We start from the raw sequence: 19,830 nt of genomic DNA on the forward strand, positions 1-19,830 counted from the left end.
CATAATCCTGACCCCCACCCATGGTTCCAATCTTATTAACAAAGCGTTCCACTTATCAGTCTCTGGGATCCAAAGTACATCAGTCAACAACTCCCTCTTCCCCTCCCACCTTCCTGCCAGGCATTGCTGGTCATACCTCCTGATGTTTACCCATTGTCCCAGGATGCTCCAGTGTCCTGCTCTTGTTTAACTTGAAAGGAACCTTGTAAGGTTGTTGTGGGGGAAGGATGTCTTGAACAAACTCCACAAATTGGTTTTATGGACCCCACCCTCACCTCAGACCAAAGAGATCCAAGACACCAAGTACTACAAATCCCATAAGACAACACCACAGAAGGGAGGATTGCTGGGAACTGAGGGTGAAGTTAAGCAGCCAGGTTTGGTATATAACCAGACATGTGGGCTTTGGATTTTTCAAAGGCCTTCAGTTTGCTATTGGGATTCCAGCTCAGCAGAATTGGTAGGACTCATTCACCAATTTCTCATTCTCTCTTTCTCCCTGAGTTATTCCTTTCTTCATTTCCCCTTTTTGTAAATAAACCCTTTATTAACCTGTCTGTGTGTGCCTGCACTTGAGTCTCATAAGTCCCTTAGAAGCGAGTGGATGAGGACCCACAGTCAGGCCAACCCAGTCCACATTGTGGTTGCCCTGTAACAGGGGTATGGTATGCTACATTTAACAGACTCATAAAACATGTCATTTCGGGGATCACAAATGGTCCCATAACACCTCCTTTTACTTAATGGACCATTCCCATGATCATACAAACATAGTCTAGTACTGTACCCTCTAAAAGTAAACATGACAAAACAAAGCTCATAATCCTCTGTGGCTCTTATGTCACCCTCCAGCTTCCCTGTTTTATTTTACTCCTTCACAGAAAAAGTTCTGGGATGGATTTTCTTTTTTTTTTTTTTTAATATATTTAAAGGGCAGGTTTATTAGGGAAAGGGGATAGGAAAGTAAAGGACACTTGTATAGACACAAGTGGACAGGAAGAGCTGCCCCAGAAGGGACACGTTTGCTAAAAGAGGCCTGCATGGTTGCTGGCGGGTGGCCTTGAAGAGAGTGGCCTCTGCTGAGGGAGGTCAGTGAAAAGAAGCCTGGGAAGGATTTTCTACAAGACCAGAGTCAAATCTATTATCTATTCCCCCATTCTGATAGCCTGACAATTTCAGTGACGCTTCAAAGAACTTGACAATGTTAACTGGACAGTGATGATGGCTGCACAAGTCTGTGAGTATACTGAGAAACTTAGGATTTACACCTTGAAAGGTTGAATTGTAAAGGTAAATATAAAGCACAGAGTGACATCTTAAGTTGCCTAGAGGTAAACCACAGAGTATTTTAGCCCCTGAAATACATTTTTTCTTTTGCCTGAACAACATAAGAAATAGCTTTACGTATAGGAATATTACAAATGGTCAATATTTTTATCTTCTGCAGTAAGCATGTTTACTAATTGTTCTTTTATAGACTTTTATGTCACTAGTAGCAATCATCAGCAGAATCTACTCCAATGCCTTTTCCTATTATGATTTCTTTTCACATTTAAAATGTGCTGTCTTCAACCCTTGGTACTGGAAGTTACCAAGGTACTCAGTCATCTTTAACAACAGAATGATTACACACATTATTGAAAAGAATGGCTTAAAATAGTCTTTTTTTTTTCATTTCGTGGTGGCTGGGTATCATAAAGGTGCTGAGGTGCGAAATTGTACACTTCAAACCTATACATTGCTGTCAACTAGTGTTACTTCAATCACAACAAATAAAGTCTAATTTTTGAAAATCAAAATGTATTATATTCATTTTGATAATTTTAACTAGTAATTTATATATATATTCAAAAAATAATTGTGAAATATTCGCTTTTTTTTTTTTTTTTTTTTTTTTTTTTTTTTGCCGTGAACTGAGTATGGAGCTGATACAGAGGTGAAAAGCCCGGCGTGGTGGCGCGCGCCTGTAGTCCCAGCTACTCGGGAGGCTGAGGCTGGAGGATCGCTTGAGCCCAGGAGTTCTGGGCTGCAGTGCGCTATGCCGATCGGGTGTCCGCACTAAGTTCGGCATCAATATGGTGACCTCCCGGGAGCGGGGGACCACCAGGTTGCCTAAGGAGGGGTGAACCGGCCCAGGTCGGAAACGGAGCAGGTCAAAACTCCCGTGCTGATCAGTAGTGGGATCGCGCCTGTGAATAGCCACTGCACTCCAGCCTGGGCAACATAGCGAGACCCCGTCTCTAGAAAAAAAATATATTCTTTTTTTTTTTAAATATTTAAAATAAATAAATAAATAAATTTTTTTTAAAAAAAATTAAAAATTAAAAAAAAAAAAACTTTGCCCTAGGGGGAAGAGCACAAGAGACTATGGTGATGGTTCAAGGGTGATATGGTGGCTGGAGAACTCTGGGGACTACAATGATGTAAGAAAAAGTTAATCAAAAAAAAAGAGGGAGGGGGAGAGAAAAGTAAGAACTTTCCCCTAAAGTTTACATAGATGAGTAGACAGAGACAGTCATAAGGTACAAATAATGGTAATCATATACATCAAAAAGTGCTATAAAATATAGGTAGACAATGCTGTGGGAGAGGAAAACGCAAGTCCTTTAAATGTTCTGAATATAGTGCTCAGATACATGTCTGATGATTATTTTATTATTTCTCCCTGTCAGTTTTGTTTATTCATTTTCTTAATGTTTTATTTTGATGAGCAGAAGCTTTCAGTTTTGATGAATTTTAATTTATCAATATAAAAAATTGTTTAGTTCTTCATACCTTACAGGCACTGCATGCCTAACTCTGCAGTTTACCACTTGCTATGTGAGCTAAGTGGGTAGAGCATTTTATATAAATATATATACACACACATTTATTTTATAGTTCTATTTGAATGGCAATTTTATTGTTGTTGTTCTTCAATTGTTAGACATAATCCAGAACAGCGGTTCAGAATTTTACTGAATATATTCATCATCCATGACAGTGTTTAAAAAAAAAAAATTACGTGGGTTCCACTCCTATAGAGTGCTTTTGTTTTGTAGATTCAGTAGTGCCGGCAGATTCGGTTTCCTTTTTTGCTTTGGTTTTTTAGAGGCAGCAGATCTGAGACTCACTGACCTGGAAATCTTAAATTCGTGGCCAACCTTAAAGCTACCCCACCTACCATTTTCTCAGGGGGCAACAGCACAATGTTAATGAAAATGACTGTTTCAATTTGTGTTCTGTTACCACCAGTGTCTTTTATGGTCCTCTAAATAGTTAATTCGGACTGGGAGTGGGTGGGGAGGAAGCTCTGGAGAACTTTACTAAGTCGATTCTGTTGTCATAACTGAACAAAATATTTCAGAACCGGAATCCGTTGCACAGTCTGCAGAGCTTTCCCAACGTTGGCTCTATCTTTTCTGCAAGAGCAAATTTGTAAGGTCTTCACAGAAAGGATTTTTTGTTTGTTCATGTTTTTGTTTTGTTTTTTAAATGAGCTCGCCTCCTAATGCCTTGGTTATAAACCCTCGCTTGGCGGGCTATTAAATATGAAACTTCTCATTGGATATTTTCAAGGACAGTACGGGGAATCAGCTGCCAGGTTACTGCAATGTGGCAAATTGCACGAGATTCTGGGATTGGAATCAAAGTGCTAATTTAAAAGGTCGACAGAAGCTGCAGCTCACGTTTTTTGCGTGCCAGCACTCTCCGCAGGCAGAACAAAGACCCGGCTGGAGCAGGCGGAAGCTGAGATCCAGTCCACAAATCTGTTTTCCCCAGAGAATTTTGGAACCATGCCTGAAATGCCGGAGGACATGGAACAGGTAAGAGGGAGCTATTCCAGAAATGAAGCATTCTGGAATTAGTTGCTTAAAAGCACCCCAGTGACCATTTGCCAAAAAGCCAAGACGGTGTTAATTTTTTTTTTTTTTAAAGGGGTGTTACTGGTTTCTTTGAAACCTTCCTTTGGTGTTTGGAAAAGAAACCAACTTTAATTGCTGATTTTAGGAACCAGATTATGGAGAGCTCAGCTAAATCTAATTAGTTGATAAATAAAATGTGAAAGGGAACTGCACAGTTTCACTTACCATATTAAAGCTAATGATGTGGATGAAGGTTGTATATTAGTAAGCTTTTATCTGTTGTGCGGTCCAGCCTCTCTTTGTGTTGGCATAAATTCACTCTGCTCATTAACTTTGAACTCTGGGCTCTCTTTAAATGTAGCCACCACAGGAACGTGGATATATATTGGCATTTTCATTCCCAGAGAAATGATCATCTTTAAAGAGAGTGATTAAAAACAAAACACCCACATAGTCCCTAGAAATTTACCCATTTTACCTGTCAGGATTCAAACTAGATTCTTAAATGTAGGCAAGTAAACTATTTTCTATTCCTCAGTCTAGACTGGATTCATCTGAGAATCAGATTGCTAATTGCATGTGCATGTCCTTAAATCTTCACCCTGTACACTTAAATTTTTTTTTTTTTCACCTAGAAAGATGAGAGTGTACCACAGGTTGTAACTAGAAACTTTGAAGAAATTTCCAGTTTTTAGAAAAGAGGCTTAAGAGGATCTGGAATGGGCATCCACCCACCCACACCTTTGGGGGCAGCCTTCTCTAGGATTCCCTAATTAATGCGAAATTGATGCACTGTAGCAGCCTGGATTAAGCAAAACGGGAGGAGCCTCTGGCTCTTTCAGTTCCGTTCCAAAAAAACTTTGTTTGCTTGAAATAGGAAATGGAGTCTGGTGGGGGTTATGTGAGGAAGGCATCACAGGACTCTGTCCTAGAACACTTTAAAGTCTGATAGGCTTTAGCCCTACGATAAACCCAAAGAAATATAAATTATCCCTCTCTGTATTTCTTCTTAAGAAAAAAATCCAAATAGTGGGTGACTTTTAGGTCTTGGTGTCATATGTGTCTGGACGAAAACACCATGTTCGGTGAAAAGTTGGCCAACCCTACACAGGCTGTGCTGGTTTTTCTCCAGTGTCAATTTCACGGGCATGAGGGCTGAAGGGGATTGGGGGGTTTGAACTGGATAGACACTTGCACACTGGGTCATTTGATACTTTTTTATTTTTTTAAAAGATTTATTTATTTATGCATACAAGAACTGGGGCACAGGCCAGAGGTGTGGGGTGTGAGAAACAGAGTGGGGAACAGAACAGGCAGACTGACTGAAATACACTGCTGAGGAGAGTAGGGGGCGAGTCAGGAGAGGTCTGCCAAGCCATGTGGGTAGCTCCCTGGCTGGCCTCGAACTCTAGCTGCAAAGGCTGAGGATTGCTTCATACTGCGGTGGTTAACCCTTTGGGCCACCAGGGAGGCCGGGATTTGATGCTTTCAAAACTCGACACCGGCGACTGAGGGTCCTCTCTCCCCTTTAATTTTCGGTGGTTTTGGAGGCTCGGCTCCCCAAGGCGGTGCTTCACCAAGTAAGGTCTGGACGCCTGTTGACACCCAAGTGTAGAGCCAGGGCTCTGCTGTCTCAGCTCCTCATTCTGTAATCGTGGGGAAGAGTCCCAGAATCTGCGTTTGGAAGAGGCACCAAAATCGTTCACCTCCCTCCTCTCCCTCCCCAAATCCCCACGTTTTTATTTTTAACTGCTTAAAAATAGACTTTGACTTCTTTGGAATTTCACACGTACTTTTTTTTTTTTTAGCATCCCAGAAAGGCAAATGGGTTCTTGAGGTGTTCATGACTCAGCTGCCAACACTTTTATTTTTATTCCTGGTTTCTTCCTAAAAACACCCTGAAGGCTCTTGCTATCCTCCACGGGCCTCTCCCTTTTGGCTCCCCAAACATTCTTCTTCTTTTTTTTTTTTTTTAAGATTTATTTATTTATGCATACAAGAACTGGGGTACAGGCCAGAGGCTCAGGGAGTGGGCGGATTCACCAGAGACAGAGTGGGGAACAAAACAGGCAGATTGAAAGACACTGCTGAGGGGAGCAGCGGGTGAGTCAGGAGAGGTCTGCTGCACCATGTGGGTATCTCCCTGGCCAGAGATCGAACTCGTGCTGCAATGGCTGTGGACTGCTTCATAGGTTGCATCTTAATCCCTTGCCCCACCAGGGAGGCCCCCTCCCGGAACATTCTTTAGAATGTTTATGTCACTTTATAGATCACTTGTCGGGTGAATGCTTAGGCAGTGCGCACAGTCTGCACATTTATAACTGCTTGTAATTTGCTTCAGCCAGTTCCTAGTCAAGAAGAAAGAAGACTCTGAGCAGGGAAGCAGGCAAACCATCCCCTCCCAAAAAACCTGCTATTAGTTGCTCAAGGCCTAGGGCTCTGTGGGGCGTATTCCTTTAAGAGTCGGCGCGTGGGCTGGAGCGTCCTGTGTGCGCCCGCCCTTTGCTGGGGCGTCACTGGCGCCCGGACCAATCAATGCGCGCGGCTTTGGTGGCGGAAGCCGGAAGCAGAGAGCAGGGGCTGGCCGGGAGGCGGGCCGAGTGCGACTAGCTGCGGCCCGCGGCGGTCTTGGATCCGAGGAGGTGGCGGCCGCCGGGGCGGCGGCTCCAAGACGGCGGGCATGGTGGGACGGGAGAAGGAGCTGTCCATCCATTTCACTCCCGGGGACTGCCTGCTGGTGGAGGTGAGCCAGTCGGACCCCCGGGCTGAGGGGAAGCGGGCGCGCGGAGGGGGCCAAGCCCGCTGGCGGGAGCGCGTCCTCGGGGTCTGGAGCGCCGGGTCCCGGGCGCGAGGGCGGCGCCGCCGAGTGTTTACGGCCGCGAGCGCCCTTGGGTGTTTCCTGCAGGAATCCTGTAGGTCGGGTTTCACTTTCAGGTCTCCCTGGAGCGGAGAGGGCTGGAGGGGGCTTCGGAGCTGTTGGGATGCTCGCTCGTGAGTCCTGTTTTCATCATTTATTCGTCTTCCTCGGGCTTCACTGCTCGTATTTCAGGGAAGGGAATGGTAGATTTTCAGAAATAAGAGCTTTGGGTGCTGACAATCTGCTTAACTCTTGGTTTTATTATACAAGGCACTGTGTTAAGCACTTTACGTGCATCATTTGCTTTCATTTTCACTGCAAGGTACTTTTTTTTTTTTTCCTGCTTCACAGATGAGGGTGGCACATTAGCCCAAGTTCGTTCAGTGGAGGTGGGATTAAATTCCGTTTTTTGTTGTTGTTTAGGGCTTCGAACCATTACAGAGGCTACATAAAGGAAGAAGTAACTGTTAGGGATCCATCCCTAGATTACTGCACACCCCTGTGTTCTTTCCTTGGTTCCATTCCAGCCCCCCCAGCATTCATTCATCCACCCACAGAATCTGTCAAGGACCAGGGATAAGAATTTGTTAATGCCCAGACTAATAAATTTTTTTTTAAGGATTTACTTATTTTTATACAAGAACTGGGGTACAGGCCAGAGGCGCGGGAGGGTGAGAGGATTCACCAGAGACAGAGCCGGGAGGACAATAGGCAGACTGAGGAAGTACACTGTTGAGGGGAGCAGCGGGCCAGACAGAGTTCTGCCATGCCATGTGGGTCTCTCCCTGACCGGCGCATATAGAACCAGCGCTGCAGAGGCTGCAGAGAGCTTCACAGTGCTGTGCTCAACCCGCTGCTCCACTGGGGAGGCCCCCAGGCTAATACATTTTGTGACGATGAAGAGGGTATAGGAGGTAGCAGTTTTTGATAATGCAAAATTTTGTGCTTTCAAATAGCATATTTAGTGTTTTCAAATCACCTTAGGGTTTGGGCATAGGTGACCTATTTAAATCCATCTAATACTCTTATGCTCCGAGATTGTGCTGAGTGCATAATATATATTTATTTACATCTATGGACACATATACATGTTTATTCCAAAAAATTAATCTCTTCCCAGTAGTTCACGTAACTTATTAAAAAAAGGATTTTCATGTTTTCTTTCATTAAAAATGGCAAAACCAAGAGCTTTGCCCACATTTGCTGTTCTCAAAACTTGTATAATTAAAACTCACTGGTGAGAATGAGGACTGTGATAATAGTTTGTTAGAGAAGCAGACCGCAGTGGTTCCTATTAAAAATACTGCCTAGGATATAGCAAGAGTGACAAGGGGACCACTGACACATAGGTAATCAAGTTTCTTAATATCTCAGAGTGCCTCCTCACAGGGGAGTGCTGTGAGGATCAGTTAAATAAATGGGAAACTTTGCCAAATTTAACAAGAGATTGTAAATATTAACAAAGTAGTTATATTTACCATGACAATTTAAGACGATTCCTTGTAAGATACCAATGATAATTCATTCTACTTTTTCTAGCACATTTTAAGGAGTTAATGCAAGAAGGCCAAAGTAAAAAAAAATCACTGCCCCATAGTACTATGCGGAACCATTTTAAAAGACTTACTGTTTCCATTACCTGTCTAGTGTGGTATTTAACTAGATAGCATAGTAAGAGTTCTCTGTCGATTTATATGTGTTTACTTTTCATGAATTTTTTTGGTGTTTATAAATCGGATCATTTGAAGTTACTGGCTTGAAGAGCCAGTGTATTGAAGAGTTTGTGCAGTAAGAGGCAAATACATTTAGAGTGTCTTAAACTGATTTTTGATATATTTTATCATAAGATAAGATACAATAAGATAGTAATAAATACCATAAGATAGTGATACAAATTGAGAAAGTAGACTTTTTAGGCAGACAAAATATTTTCAACTCTTCAGTTGTGTTTGGGTTAACTAGACAACTTTTTTCCCTCCCATTCTCAGTTTCTACAGTGTTTGGGTATTTCTGTTTTACAGGACTAACATAATTCATGGAGTAAACATCCAGAGTTATTTTTAGAAGAGAAATTCGTTTTAAAAGAAAAAATCAAAACAAAAGTTTTGAATAGAGTTCTGTTTGTATATAGAAATTAAAAAATAGAGATATTTTCGCCATCTATTTCAGAGTGATGGATATTTTATTTGCTAGCCACCAATAAACTTGTAATTTGACTGAAAAAATTCTTGTTTTGCCTCCTTTGCCGGTGACAGAAGGTGGTAATTGAGTCTCAAGAGAGAATTGTGTGAAAAAGAGGGAGTTATATTGAAATAAGTGAGCTACCTTTTATTTTTCAAGACCTTCTTTGTGGTAAGGATGATAAGGAAAAGGTTAGAATTATGAGCTTATAGAGCTAGATGCGCCCTAGACATTTTTCCAACTGCCTCATTTACCAATGAGGAAATTAGAGGAGATGGAGTAACTTTTGAATACTACAGTTTGTGGCAGAGCAGATAAACGGAATTGTGAGAAAGGAAAAGGTTAAAGGATTGAGACAAATCTCATATGTATTTGTATTTTCTTTTTTTCATATGTTTTTGAAGCAAGGAGACTGAAGTTCTGGTCCCAACCTTTTCCCTTTTTTACTGTGGGCAAAATGTAGGCTACAGAATCCTCAGTTGAGAAGTAATATCTGGCCTATGTCTCTGAAAAGGCTGTTCTTATGATCAAAGGGGATGGTGTATGTTTATATTGTATTTAATGCTTTTCAAATTCAAGATTGTATAATATTCTTTCCACTTTCAAAAATGCTTCTACTTTAGAATCTTTTTAATAAAGAAAATATTTTCATCTGAGAACTTAACATATTATCCCAGGAAATAGGGTATTCTATTCAATAACCCCAATCCTTTTTAAAAGTATATTCCCTAAAGAGTCTAGTACTTGTAACATAATACTGTGTTTTCATCAAGTCTAAGTTGCCCTTGATTATTTGGGGCTCTTAGGTTAAGATGCACTCAAAACCAAAAAACATCCCCCAACTCTGGCACTTGTATATGATGCATCTCTTTCATTCATTTAACAGAGATGTTGAAAAGAGGGAAAGCATGCTGCACGGCGTTAGTGGAGTGGCAGACATCTCAGTCACTGTGCAATGGCCTTTGTGGATTGCCTCGTGCTGCCTTTGATTTTTGCTCCTTTCCTTTTTAAGAGGGAAAGATGTGGTCACTTCTGGAAAGGTAGATAGCAATTTTTTTGACTTGAGTAAGAAGACTGAGCTTCCCTGGTGTTCACAGTTACAGTTCCTCTTTCATCATCATCAGGACCTTGTCAGGCTATAAAATTATCAGATCTTACCCCAGATCTACTGGATCTGGAAGACTTGCCAGCTGTGTGTGAGCCCTGAAGCATGAGAAGCACTGACCTAAGAGCTGTTATCTATTCCTTTGCATCTTCAGAGTGAAGGAAAAAGGGAGACACTCAGAAACTGTACCAAATCATAGCCCTTTCTAGTGCTTTCCTAGGGATCTTTATGGTGTCTAGCCTATGTAAATTGTTTTCTGATTATATCTCTACTAGCTTTGGCGTGTGCTTTCTCCTCTTTACAATTCAGTCTTTGTAGACCTGCTCTCTTGCCAAAATTCAAAGGAGGTATTTTGCTGGCTGAAATCCTTGTTTTCATAGATCACGGGGGCTCAGAGCCATGTTTGACAACAGGATCTAGATGGATTTTCCTTTTCCTTTTAAAATATCTTGAAACTGTTTGAACTGAGGAGAAAATACCTTTAAGAGTTTGCCTTTATACTGACTCTGTCAGTCTTAAAACCATTTCAGATTTTTCCCGTGGTTTGGATAGCCTTTTCTTTACTTTTTTAAAGATTTATTTATTTATTTATTTAAGCACTGGATACAGCCAGAAGCGTGGGAGGGTGAGAGAATTCACCAGAGCCAGAGCAGGGAACAGAACAGGCAGACTGACGAAATACACTGCTGAGGGGAGCAGCGGGCTCACCGAGAGGTCTGCGCGCCATGTGGGACCCTTGCCAGTGGCCGGGGATCGAACCTGCGCTGCGGAGGCTGCGGGCTACTCAACCGCTGTGCCACCAGGGGAGGCCCTGAATAGCCTTTTCTTTGGGGGGGGGGGAAATAATAATAATTGGGCCTCCCTTGCAGCCTAGGAATTAAGTCTCAGTACTGTCACCTCTACAGCCTGAGTTCAATCGTTGGCCAGTGAGCTAACCCACATATGGTGCAGCAGACCTCTCCTGTCTCACCGGCTGCTCCCCTTAACAGTGTATTTCAGTAAATCTGTGCTCTTCCCCACTCTGAGTCTTCTTACCGCCTGCACCTCTGGCCTATACCCCAGTTCTACACAAAAATAAATCTTTTAAAAAATATTTTAACTTGAATATTTCAATTTATCTGAACTCAGCACTTAAGAACGGAAAGTCTTTGGTTATTGTGTGCATATGTAAACTTTCTGTTATTTCAGGTGACTGTGGCAACACTTGACAAAAAAGGTCTTAAGCTGATAAGATTTAATAGTTTTTTTTTTAATTTCCTTAATAGTAAATGTTGATTTTATTCAATAGTCTGGGAGAAACCTGATGTTACCCATCTTGGGAAGAAGGGAACAATTATAAAACTGTGTCTTTTAATTTTAGTTTGTAAGGTTGCTGGGTGTTTTCCCCCTTGCTTCATAATAGCACATAAAAGTCTAAAAATATTTTTGTATTTTTAAATCCTTCTTATTCTCTGTTAATTAATTCTAACTGTTCTAACTGTTCTGTGTAACTACATAAATTCTTGTGAAATGTCAATTTCCTAACTTAGACCTATCAAAATCTGACAAATCAGTGAGATTTGAAAGGAAATTTTGGATTAAAAACTGAGGACCAAAAATGTCCGCTTGTAAAGAGATTGGTGAAGATATGACTTGGCTAGACTCTTTAATGAAAACTTTAAAATAAGTAAGCCTGAAACTAACTTTTTTTTTTTTAGTATGCTTCCCTGTGCATTTTTAATAAGCCAAAGAATATAATTGAAGTTGCTGTTTATTACTCATTTGCACACCATTGATCATAAAAATATGATTTCCCATTATTAACATCAGAAATCTAAATATTTGAGTAGGTAATTCCTGGCAGTATCATCTTTGTTTCTGTTTTTGGGTAAAGATTATAGCCTTCTAAGTGATGCAAATGTTAATACAACTTGAATGGTCTTAACTTCTCACTTAAGAACTGATGTGGAGATACAGAGCATGGATCACATGACTTAGAGCTAAAGTATTTAAGTAAATAAGCCATGACAATGTTTCATTCCTTTGAGAGAAAAATTTCTAAGTAAACAATCCCCCCCCCCCCTTTTACCTTTTAGGAGGAAGTTAACATCCCCAGTAGGCGGGTTCTGATTACTGGTGCCACGGGGCTGCTTGGCAGAGCTGTATACAAAGAGTTTCAGCAGAATAATTGGCATGCTGTTGGCTGTGGTTTTAGAAGAGCGAGACCAAAATTTGAACAGGTGAATTTGTTGGATGCTGCTGCAGTTCATCACATCATTCATGATTTTCAGGTATGGTTTAAAGTGTTTATTTTAATATATATGCAAAGTAGACTAAGACTTGTTTCGGATGACTAGAAAATGTTCTTGTTCTTAAGGAAGTTGCTGTACTAAGGCTCTAACCTATTAAGCAACAATAATGTACTTTTTTTTTTCTTAGCATGGCCAAGAATGTGCAATTCTTTTTTCTTATTTTATTTTTTTTTAAGAGGCATATTATTTATTTATTTGTTTGTTTGTTTTTTTGTACATGCACTGGGTACAGTCAGAAGCGCGGGAGGGTGAGAGAATTCACCAGAGCCAGAGCAGGGAGCAGAGCAGGCAGAAGGACTGAAGTACACTGCTGAGGGGAGCAGCGGGCGGCAGGAGAGGTCTGTGCGCCATTTGCGACCCTCCTCTGGTGGCCGGGGAGCAGCCAGGGATCGAACTGGCGCCACAGAGGCCGCGGGCAGCTTCGCAACCCAGCGCTCAACCGCTGCGCCACCGGGGAGGCCCAAGAATGTGCAATTCTTACAGAGATTTGGTTGAGACTTAGGTTGACAAGATATTAATGAAGCATTTTTTAAAAAGCTTGTGTTTATAGAGTACTTTTCTGATTAACACTTTCTATGCCAGGGCTTTTAAAAATCTTATTTGTAAACCTTAACAATCCTGAAAAGATGCTGTCATGTCCATTTTAGAGATGAGGAAAGGCTCAGAGAAGTTAAGTAACTTGGTGGTTATGGTCACATAAAAATTTGGGTTCATTACACTTTCTGATGGAATTGAGAGTTCAAGTTTGTCCTAAAAACATGATCCAAGAAACATCTGCATTAGAACCGCTAGGGAAACTTGTTCTTAGGCCATACTCACAGTGATCTTAATTCAGTAAATCTGTGGTGGGACCCAGAACTCTGTGTTTTAAGGCATACCTCAGATTATGCACATTCACATTTGAAAACCGTCTCTTCCAGCAGCCATTGTGAAGGAGGAATTCCGGAGTATGGTCCTCCCACATCTTGTCTGGCTAACCTTCTGGAAAGTAGCTGTCCCTTCTCACAAAGGACCCTCTGCAACCCTCTCTCTCTCTCTCTTTTTTTTTTTTTTTTTGAAGTTTTTTTTTTTTTTAATTTATGCGCACAAGAGCTGTGGCACAGGCCAGAGATGTGTGGGGGTGAGAGGATTCACCACAAACAGAGAGGGGAACAGAACAGGCAGATTGACCGAAGTACACTGCTGAGGGGAGCAGTATTTGAGTCAGGAGATGTCTGCTGCACCATGTGGGTTGCTCCTTGGTGGGCCGGGGATCGAACTTGTGCTGCAGAGGCTGCAGATTGCTTCATAGTGCGGTGCTTAATCCCTATGCCACCAGGGAGACCCCTGCAGCCCTTTCTTCATGTCTGTCTTATTATCCTGAAAAAGCCTCTTTACTTCCCTGTCTTTTCCATTGGATTATGAAGACCTGGCTTACATAGGCCTTGTGTAGCATACTAAATGCTTAGTTGTGGATATGACTTTTAAATTATTGGTCTCAGATTTGAGTTTATGAATTTAATTTGCCATTGATTTTCCTCTCCCTTTAGCATAGACTTATTAATTGTTTTGATCAAATTACAGAAGTATTAGTTCATTTTTTTCCCCATCTAAATTAGGAGATGAATTTATTTTCATTTAAATGTAGTCTCTGATGTAGAGTTGTCTGGTTCACCCTGAGGATTACTAAATTGCTCTTTGATTTTCAGGTTGTCTATAGTTTTAAGGAAGTTCAGATCTTGGGGAGAAAAGGGAAGCATAATAAACTATGTTAAAAATTACAGTGCATAGATGAATGGGTGTCATTTTTAAGAGACATTTTTTTCTGTGAAATAATTTACTCTTAGAAGGCTATAGTTCTTGTTTTTTCCCTTTTGGGCTAAAAATACATCAATGCTTAACTTCCAGCCCCACGTTATAGTACATTGTGCAGCAGAGAGAAGGCCAGATGTTGTAGAAAATCAGCCAGATGCTGCTGCTCAACTTAATGTGGATGCTTCTGGGAATTTAGCAAAGGAAGCAGGTAATGATGGCTTTATAAAATCTTCATAAAATATTAAATGGATTGCAGAGTTTTAAAGATTAAAATTTTATAGGTTGCTTATCAGAAATTTATTTTCATAAATGAAGAATGACCTATAAGTTCCATTAAAAATATTGTCATATAATAGATTTATTTTCTTCTATCCCTTTTTTGTAGCTGCAATTGGAGCATTTCTAATCTATATTAGCTCAGATTATGTATTTGATGGAACAAATCCACCTTACAGAGAGGAAGACATACCATGTCCCCTAAATCTGTATGGTAAAACAAAATTAGAAGGAGAAAAGGCTGTCCTACAGAACAATTTAGGTAAGACACAATCTTTTTAACCTCTTGGTTATATTTGAGGACTTCTCTTTATTATATACGTGTGTTTATGTGTATATATATATGCATGTATATATTTGTAATTTAAAAGAAATTAGGGAACATATAACTAGAAAATTTAGAGAATATAGTTAGAAAGGATTTTAGAAATTGTGAAAGACTTAAAGATTTTTTTTTATTCTTTTTTTTTTAAAGATTTATTTATTTATGCATACAAGAGCTGGGGTGTAGGCCAGAGGTGGGGGGAAGTGTGTGTGTGAGAGAGGATTCACCAGAGACAGAAAGGGGAGCAGAATAGATGGATCTGCCGAAATTCACTGCTGAGGGGAGCAGTAGGTGAGACAGGAGAGGTCTGCTGCCCCATGTTGGGTTAGTTCCGTGACTGGGCGTCAAACTCCTGCTGCAGAAAGCTTCATCGTAGTGAGACTTAACCCCTTGTGCCACCAGGGAGGCCCTGCTTTTATGATTCTTTCTAGACTTTTTTCATGATCAGTTTATGACTATATATATGACTATTCTATATGACTATTTCATATAGAAAAAATCACATTGTGGAAACTTTTTAATCTTTCCCCAAAAAGTGACAATTTCATTTCTCTTAGTTTGAGGTATTTTGTTAGATATATTGTTTATCTTTTTTCCTATGTCGTGTATGCAATGTTTGCCTATTATAAAAAGTATACCCTCCTAGAAAAAAGCACTAAATTTTATTTATTTTTTTTTAGCTTTTTTTTTTTTTTCTATAGAGGCATGTTTTTATTTATTTATTTGTTTGTTTGTTTGTTTATACATGCACTGGGTACAGTCAGAAGCACTGGAGGGTGAGAGAATTCACCAGAGCCAGAGCGGGGAGCAGAGCAGGCAGAAGGACCGAAGTACACTGCTGAGGGGAGCAGCGGGCGGCAGGAGAGGTCTGCGCGCCATGCAGGACCCTCCTCCGGTGGCCGGGGAGCACTAAATTTTAAATTGTAAAGAGTGAAAATCTCTTGTAATGCTATCTCAGAGCAGCACCAAAATGTGATTCTAAATGGAAGCATTTTTTGTGAGTTTTAAAAAATATATACCTATTCTTTTGTAACATTGCTCCCTTCCATCCCCATCTTTGTGTTTCAGTTCCTATAGAACCATTTCTGAACTATCTTTTTCTTACTGGTCTTCATAGGAATTAATTTAATGATCCCCTGCCCTAGACAGTCTAATCCTTGAGAAATATCACCTAGAGTTTTAGATGCCATATAGGTATAATAACAGGTACTTTCTTTTTCATTTTGTATTATAAATTATTATGCAGGAACAGTCCTTGAACATATACCATCATATAGTTGTCAATAAACTAAGTGAATTTTTTTTTTTTTTTAATGCTCCTCCTTTCTGTAAATCAGAACTCAGTTCCTTTTCTGGTTCCTAAGAAAGAATCCACTTTGAACGCATACCAGCATTTTTTTTCCTCTTTTTTAAAGATTTATTTATTTATACAAGCAGTGGGTACAGTCAGAAGCTCAGGAGGTGAGAGAATTCACCAGAGCCAGAGCGGGGAACAGAACAGGTAGAATGACCAAAGTACACTGCTGAGGGGAGCAGCGGGCGGCAGGAGAGGTCTGCATGCCATGTGGGACCCTCCTCTGGTGGCCGGGGAGCAGCCGGGGATCGAACCAGTGCTGTAGAGGCTGCGGGCAGCTTCGCAGCCCAGCGCTCAACCGCTGCGCCACCGGGGAGGCCCAAACTAAGTGAATTTTTAAAGAAGTTTGATTTTTCAATTAAAGTACTAATTATCCTGACTGTTCTAACCTCTCAGTAGGGAGGTTAGAAATTGAAATACCTCATAGTCCCTTAATCAGTGGTTTAAAAAATTAACATGGTGCTCCTTCACATATCCTTTATATGCTTATATGTATTATGTTTATATGTAATATTTGGATCTTTTTTTGCATATATATTTTTTTTCGGAGCCTGTTGAAAGTTAGTTGAATTTCACTCCAGAATTCATTGTATCTTAACTTTTGTATATGCCAAGGATGTTCCTTACATAATTACAATTCATTTATCACACAGGAAATTTAACATTAATACAATAACAAAGCATAATCTATCTATAAGATTTCTTCCCCAATAGTAGCAGTCTATCAATATAATGCAGTAAAGGATTTTATTGGATCTAGGATCCAACTAAGGATCACTCACTGTTTTGTCATGATCAGTTTTATTTTTAATGATCATAATAATGAAGAAATAATATATGAAAACACTGCAAATGATGGACAGTTAATATTTAGGATCACATTTGTTAAATGTTTTTACAGGTGAGTTGTGTTATTTTGGTTTATTGTAAATTTTCTGCTGTCAGTCTTCAAGTGTGTATACACTTTCAACTGGCTAACCTTAGACCATCACTACTTGTGTTAATCTCCAGGAGCTGCTGTTTTGAGGATTCCAATTCTATATGGAGAAGTTGAAAAGCTTGAGGAAAGTGCTGTGACTGTTATGTTTGATAAAGTGCAGTTTAGCAACAAGTCCGCAAACATGGACCACTGGCAGCAGAGGTTCCCCACGCATGTCAAAGACGTAGCCACAGTGTGTCGCCAGTTAGCGGAGAAGAGAATGCTGGTAAGAATCTTTGGGAGGAAGAATTTCTGGAGCGAAAGTCCCTAACTTTCATCTTCATAAGAATGCTGTTGGGCCTCCCTTGTGACACACAGGGTTAAGACACAATCTATGAAGCTTTCTGCAGCCACTACAGCACGAACTCAGTCCCCCAGCCAGGGAGGTGACCCACATGGTGCAGCAAACCGCTCCTGACTCGCCCGCTGCTCCCCTCAGCAGTATATTTCACTCATTCTGCCTGTTCTGTTCCCCATTCTGTCTCTGGTGAGTCCTCTCACCCTCCACACTTCTCGCCTGTACCCCATTTCTTATATGCATAAATAAATAAATCTTAAAAATAAAATAAAAATGCTGTTACTGAATAAATGTGCAGTGTTTTTGACAACTACAAGGAGACCAAATGAAAGTGTAGGCTATATTCAGGACTAATACAAATACTGTGCTTTGTCAGAAGATTACTTTCCAAAGGGCCCTGTCTGTTCTTTGTTTTACTGCCAAATGTCTGAAGCCTTTTTTTTTCCCTTTGGGTAGTAACAAAACAATCTCCTAATGTTTCTTAGGAAGTTGTGGTTTAGGATCTGTGGAGCCCCAAAGGAGAATCTACATAGGAAACGATAGTTTTAGCCACTTCATGAATAATTTTTAATTAAAAGTAAACCCATTAGATAGGTGTTCATTTTAAACATTCAGAAAAGTTGGAGCTAAATAGAATAGCCATAAAAAGAAAGGTTAGAGGCTTTTAAGTTTAGAATTTTAGTAGTATGAGTGTCAATTTATGTATATATAAATTCATTTTTATAAAAGAAATAGTTATAGTTTATAGTTTATTTTAAATAATCAGTACTTAAATATATGTTTATGGCTAATAATGTCACCTTGAATACTAGTTCTGTTGATTTTTGGTTTTAGCTTTTCTGGGTAATTAGAAATACTTGTAAAATTGGGCTTGGATTTCCATAAAAATATGTAATCGGGCCTCCCTGGTGGCACAAGGGGTTAAGACGCAACCTATGAAACAATCCACAGCCTCTGCAGCACAAATTTGATCCCCGGCCGGCCAGGGAGCAACCCACATGGCGCAGCAGACCTCTCCTGACTTGCCTTCTGCTTTCCTCAGAAGTGTGCTTCGGTCAATCTGCCTGTTCTGTTCCCCACTCTGTCTGTGGTGAATCCTCTCACCCTCCGCACCTCTGGCCTATACCCCAGCTCTTGTATGCATAAACAAAAATAAATCTTAAAAAAAAAAAATCTCTAATCACTTTTAGTATACCTAAAAGTGTACTAAAAAAATTTAGGCTGAATCTCGTAAGTTGGCGTTTCTTGCTTAGCTGGGAATATTCATAGGAATTTGATTTTTGATATTTTGTGATGAGCATTAGGGAAGGGAGGGATGCATTTTACAGTCCTTGGACCCTTAGAATGAGCTTTTTTGGCAAGCCTGCTATTATTCCACTTCACTCAAAAAGTTGAAACTACTGAATTTTTTTGTGTCCTTGTTAGGATCCATCAATTAAGGGAACCTTTCACTGGTCTGGCAATGAACAGATGACCAAGTATGAAATGGCTTGTGCAATTGCGGATGCCTTCAACCTCCCCAGCAGTCACTTAAGACCTGTAAGTGCATGGCATTTAAAACCTCCTTCTGAGCCTCCCTGGTAGCCTGGGCATTAAGACTCAGCACTGTGATCCCCTACAGCCTGAGTTCGATCCCCGGCCAGGGAGCTGACCTACATGGTGCAGCAGACTTCTCCTGTCTTGCCCACCTGTTTGCTCCCCACTGTCTCTGGTGAATGCTTTCACTCTCTACGCCTGTGGCCTACACCCCAGTTCTTCTACAAAAAAATAAATATTTAAAAAACCTAAAAACCTCATCTGAAAGACATGCCCCATCACTAGCATATTGATTATTGATAACATTTTCCTTGTTGCTTTGGTGGTGTTAGAGAACTTCACTTTCTAGTATTAATCATTGTGAATTTTGCTTGTTTATTGACTGTTTATATTGTTCCTCTTATCTAAATTATGTATAAAAACCCATCATTATTCATGGAAGTTTATAGGAAAAATGACTGTCTTGATTGTTGCAGTTTCGTTTTTGGTTCCAGGGAGGATCAAGCCAGATTTCCTGGCACTGAGGGCAAAATGAAGTAGAGAATATAAAACCTCAGTATGTAGCTTTGCATTTATTTTTAACTTTGTTTTTGTTTCACTTTCCAAGATAACTGACAGTCCTGTCTTGGGAGCACAGCGTCCAAGAAACGCTCAGCTTGACTGCTCCAAGTTAGAGACCTTGGGCATCGGCCAGCGGACTCCATTTCGAATTGGAATCAAAGAATCACTCTGGCCTTTCCTCATTGACAAGAGATGGAGACAAACGGTTTTTCATTAGTCCATGTGTGGCTTTTGTTTGTTCATTTGTATAGTATGTGGCACTTTTTACAGAAAAAAGGAAATAGTTTTGTACGAGTGCTCTTTAATTGTGACTCCTGAGCTTTCAGGTAAATGATGCTCTTGCACTAGTGAAATTTTTGTCTAAAGAAACCAAGGGCAATAATGCCTTGTTTGAAGTAATGATTTCTGTTTATCATTTGTTTGTTCTG

General features: G+C 40.4%; 1 protein-coding gene across 2 annotated transcripts; it reads left to right on the forward strand.

The window, feature by feature from the left end:
• Positions 1-3,776: 3,776 nt before the first annotated feature.
• Positions 3,777-19,619, forward strand: MAT2B (methionine adenosyltransferase 2 non-catalytic beta subunit; the record flags this gene model as incomplete). Of its 2 annotated transcripts, none has more annotated exons than XM_084241801.1 (7): positions 3,777-3,806; positions 12,064-12,258; positions 14,167-14,281; positions 14,459-14,611; positions 17,040-17,233; positions 18,731-18,844; positions 19,449-19,619. In XM_084241801.1, the coding sequence occupies 7 exons, from the start codon at positions 3,777-3,779 to the stop codon at positions 19,617-19,619; spliced, it is 972 nt and encodes a 323-aa protein (XP_084097927.1). The 2 variants fall into 2 exon arrangements, with proteins under 2 accessions (XP_084097927.1, XP_084097926.1); XM_084241800.1 differs by lacking the exon at positions 3,777-3,806 and adding an exon at positions 6,526-6,588.
• Between the last annotated feature and the right edge of the window lie 211 nt (positions 19,620-19,830).

The sequence above is a fragment of the Talpa europaea genome (assembly GCF_964194135.1).
Source record: "Talpa europaea genome assembly, chromosome: 9".
Taxonomy (NCBI): Eukaryota; Metazoa; Chordata; class Mammalia; order Eulipotyphla; family Talpidae; genus Talpa; species Talpa europaea.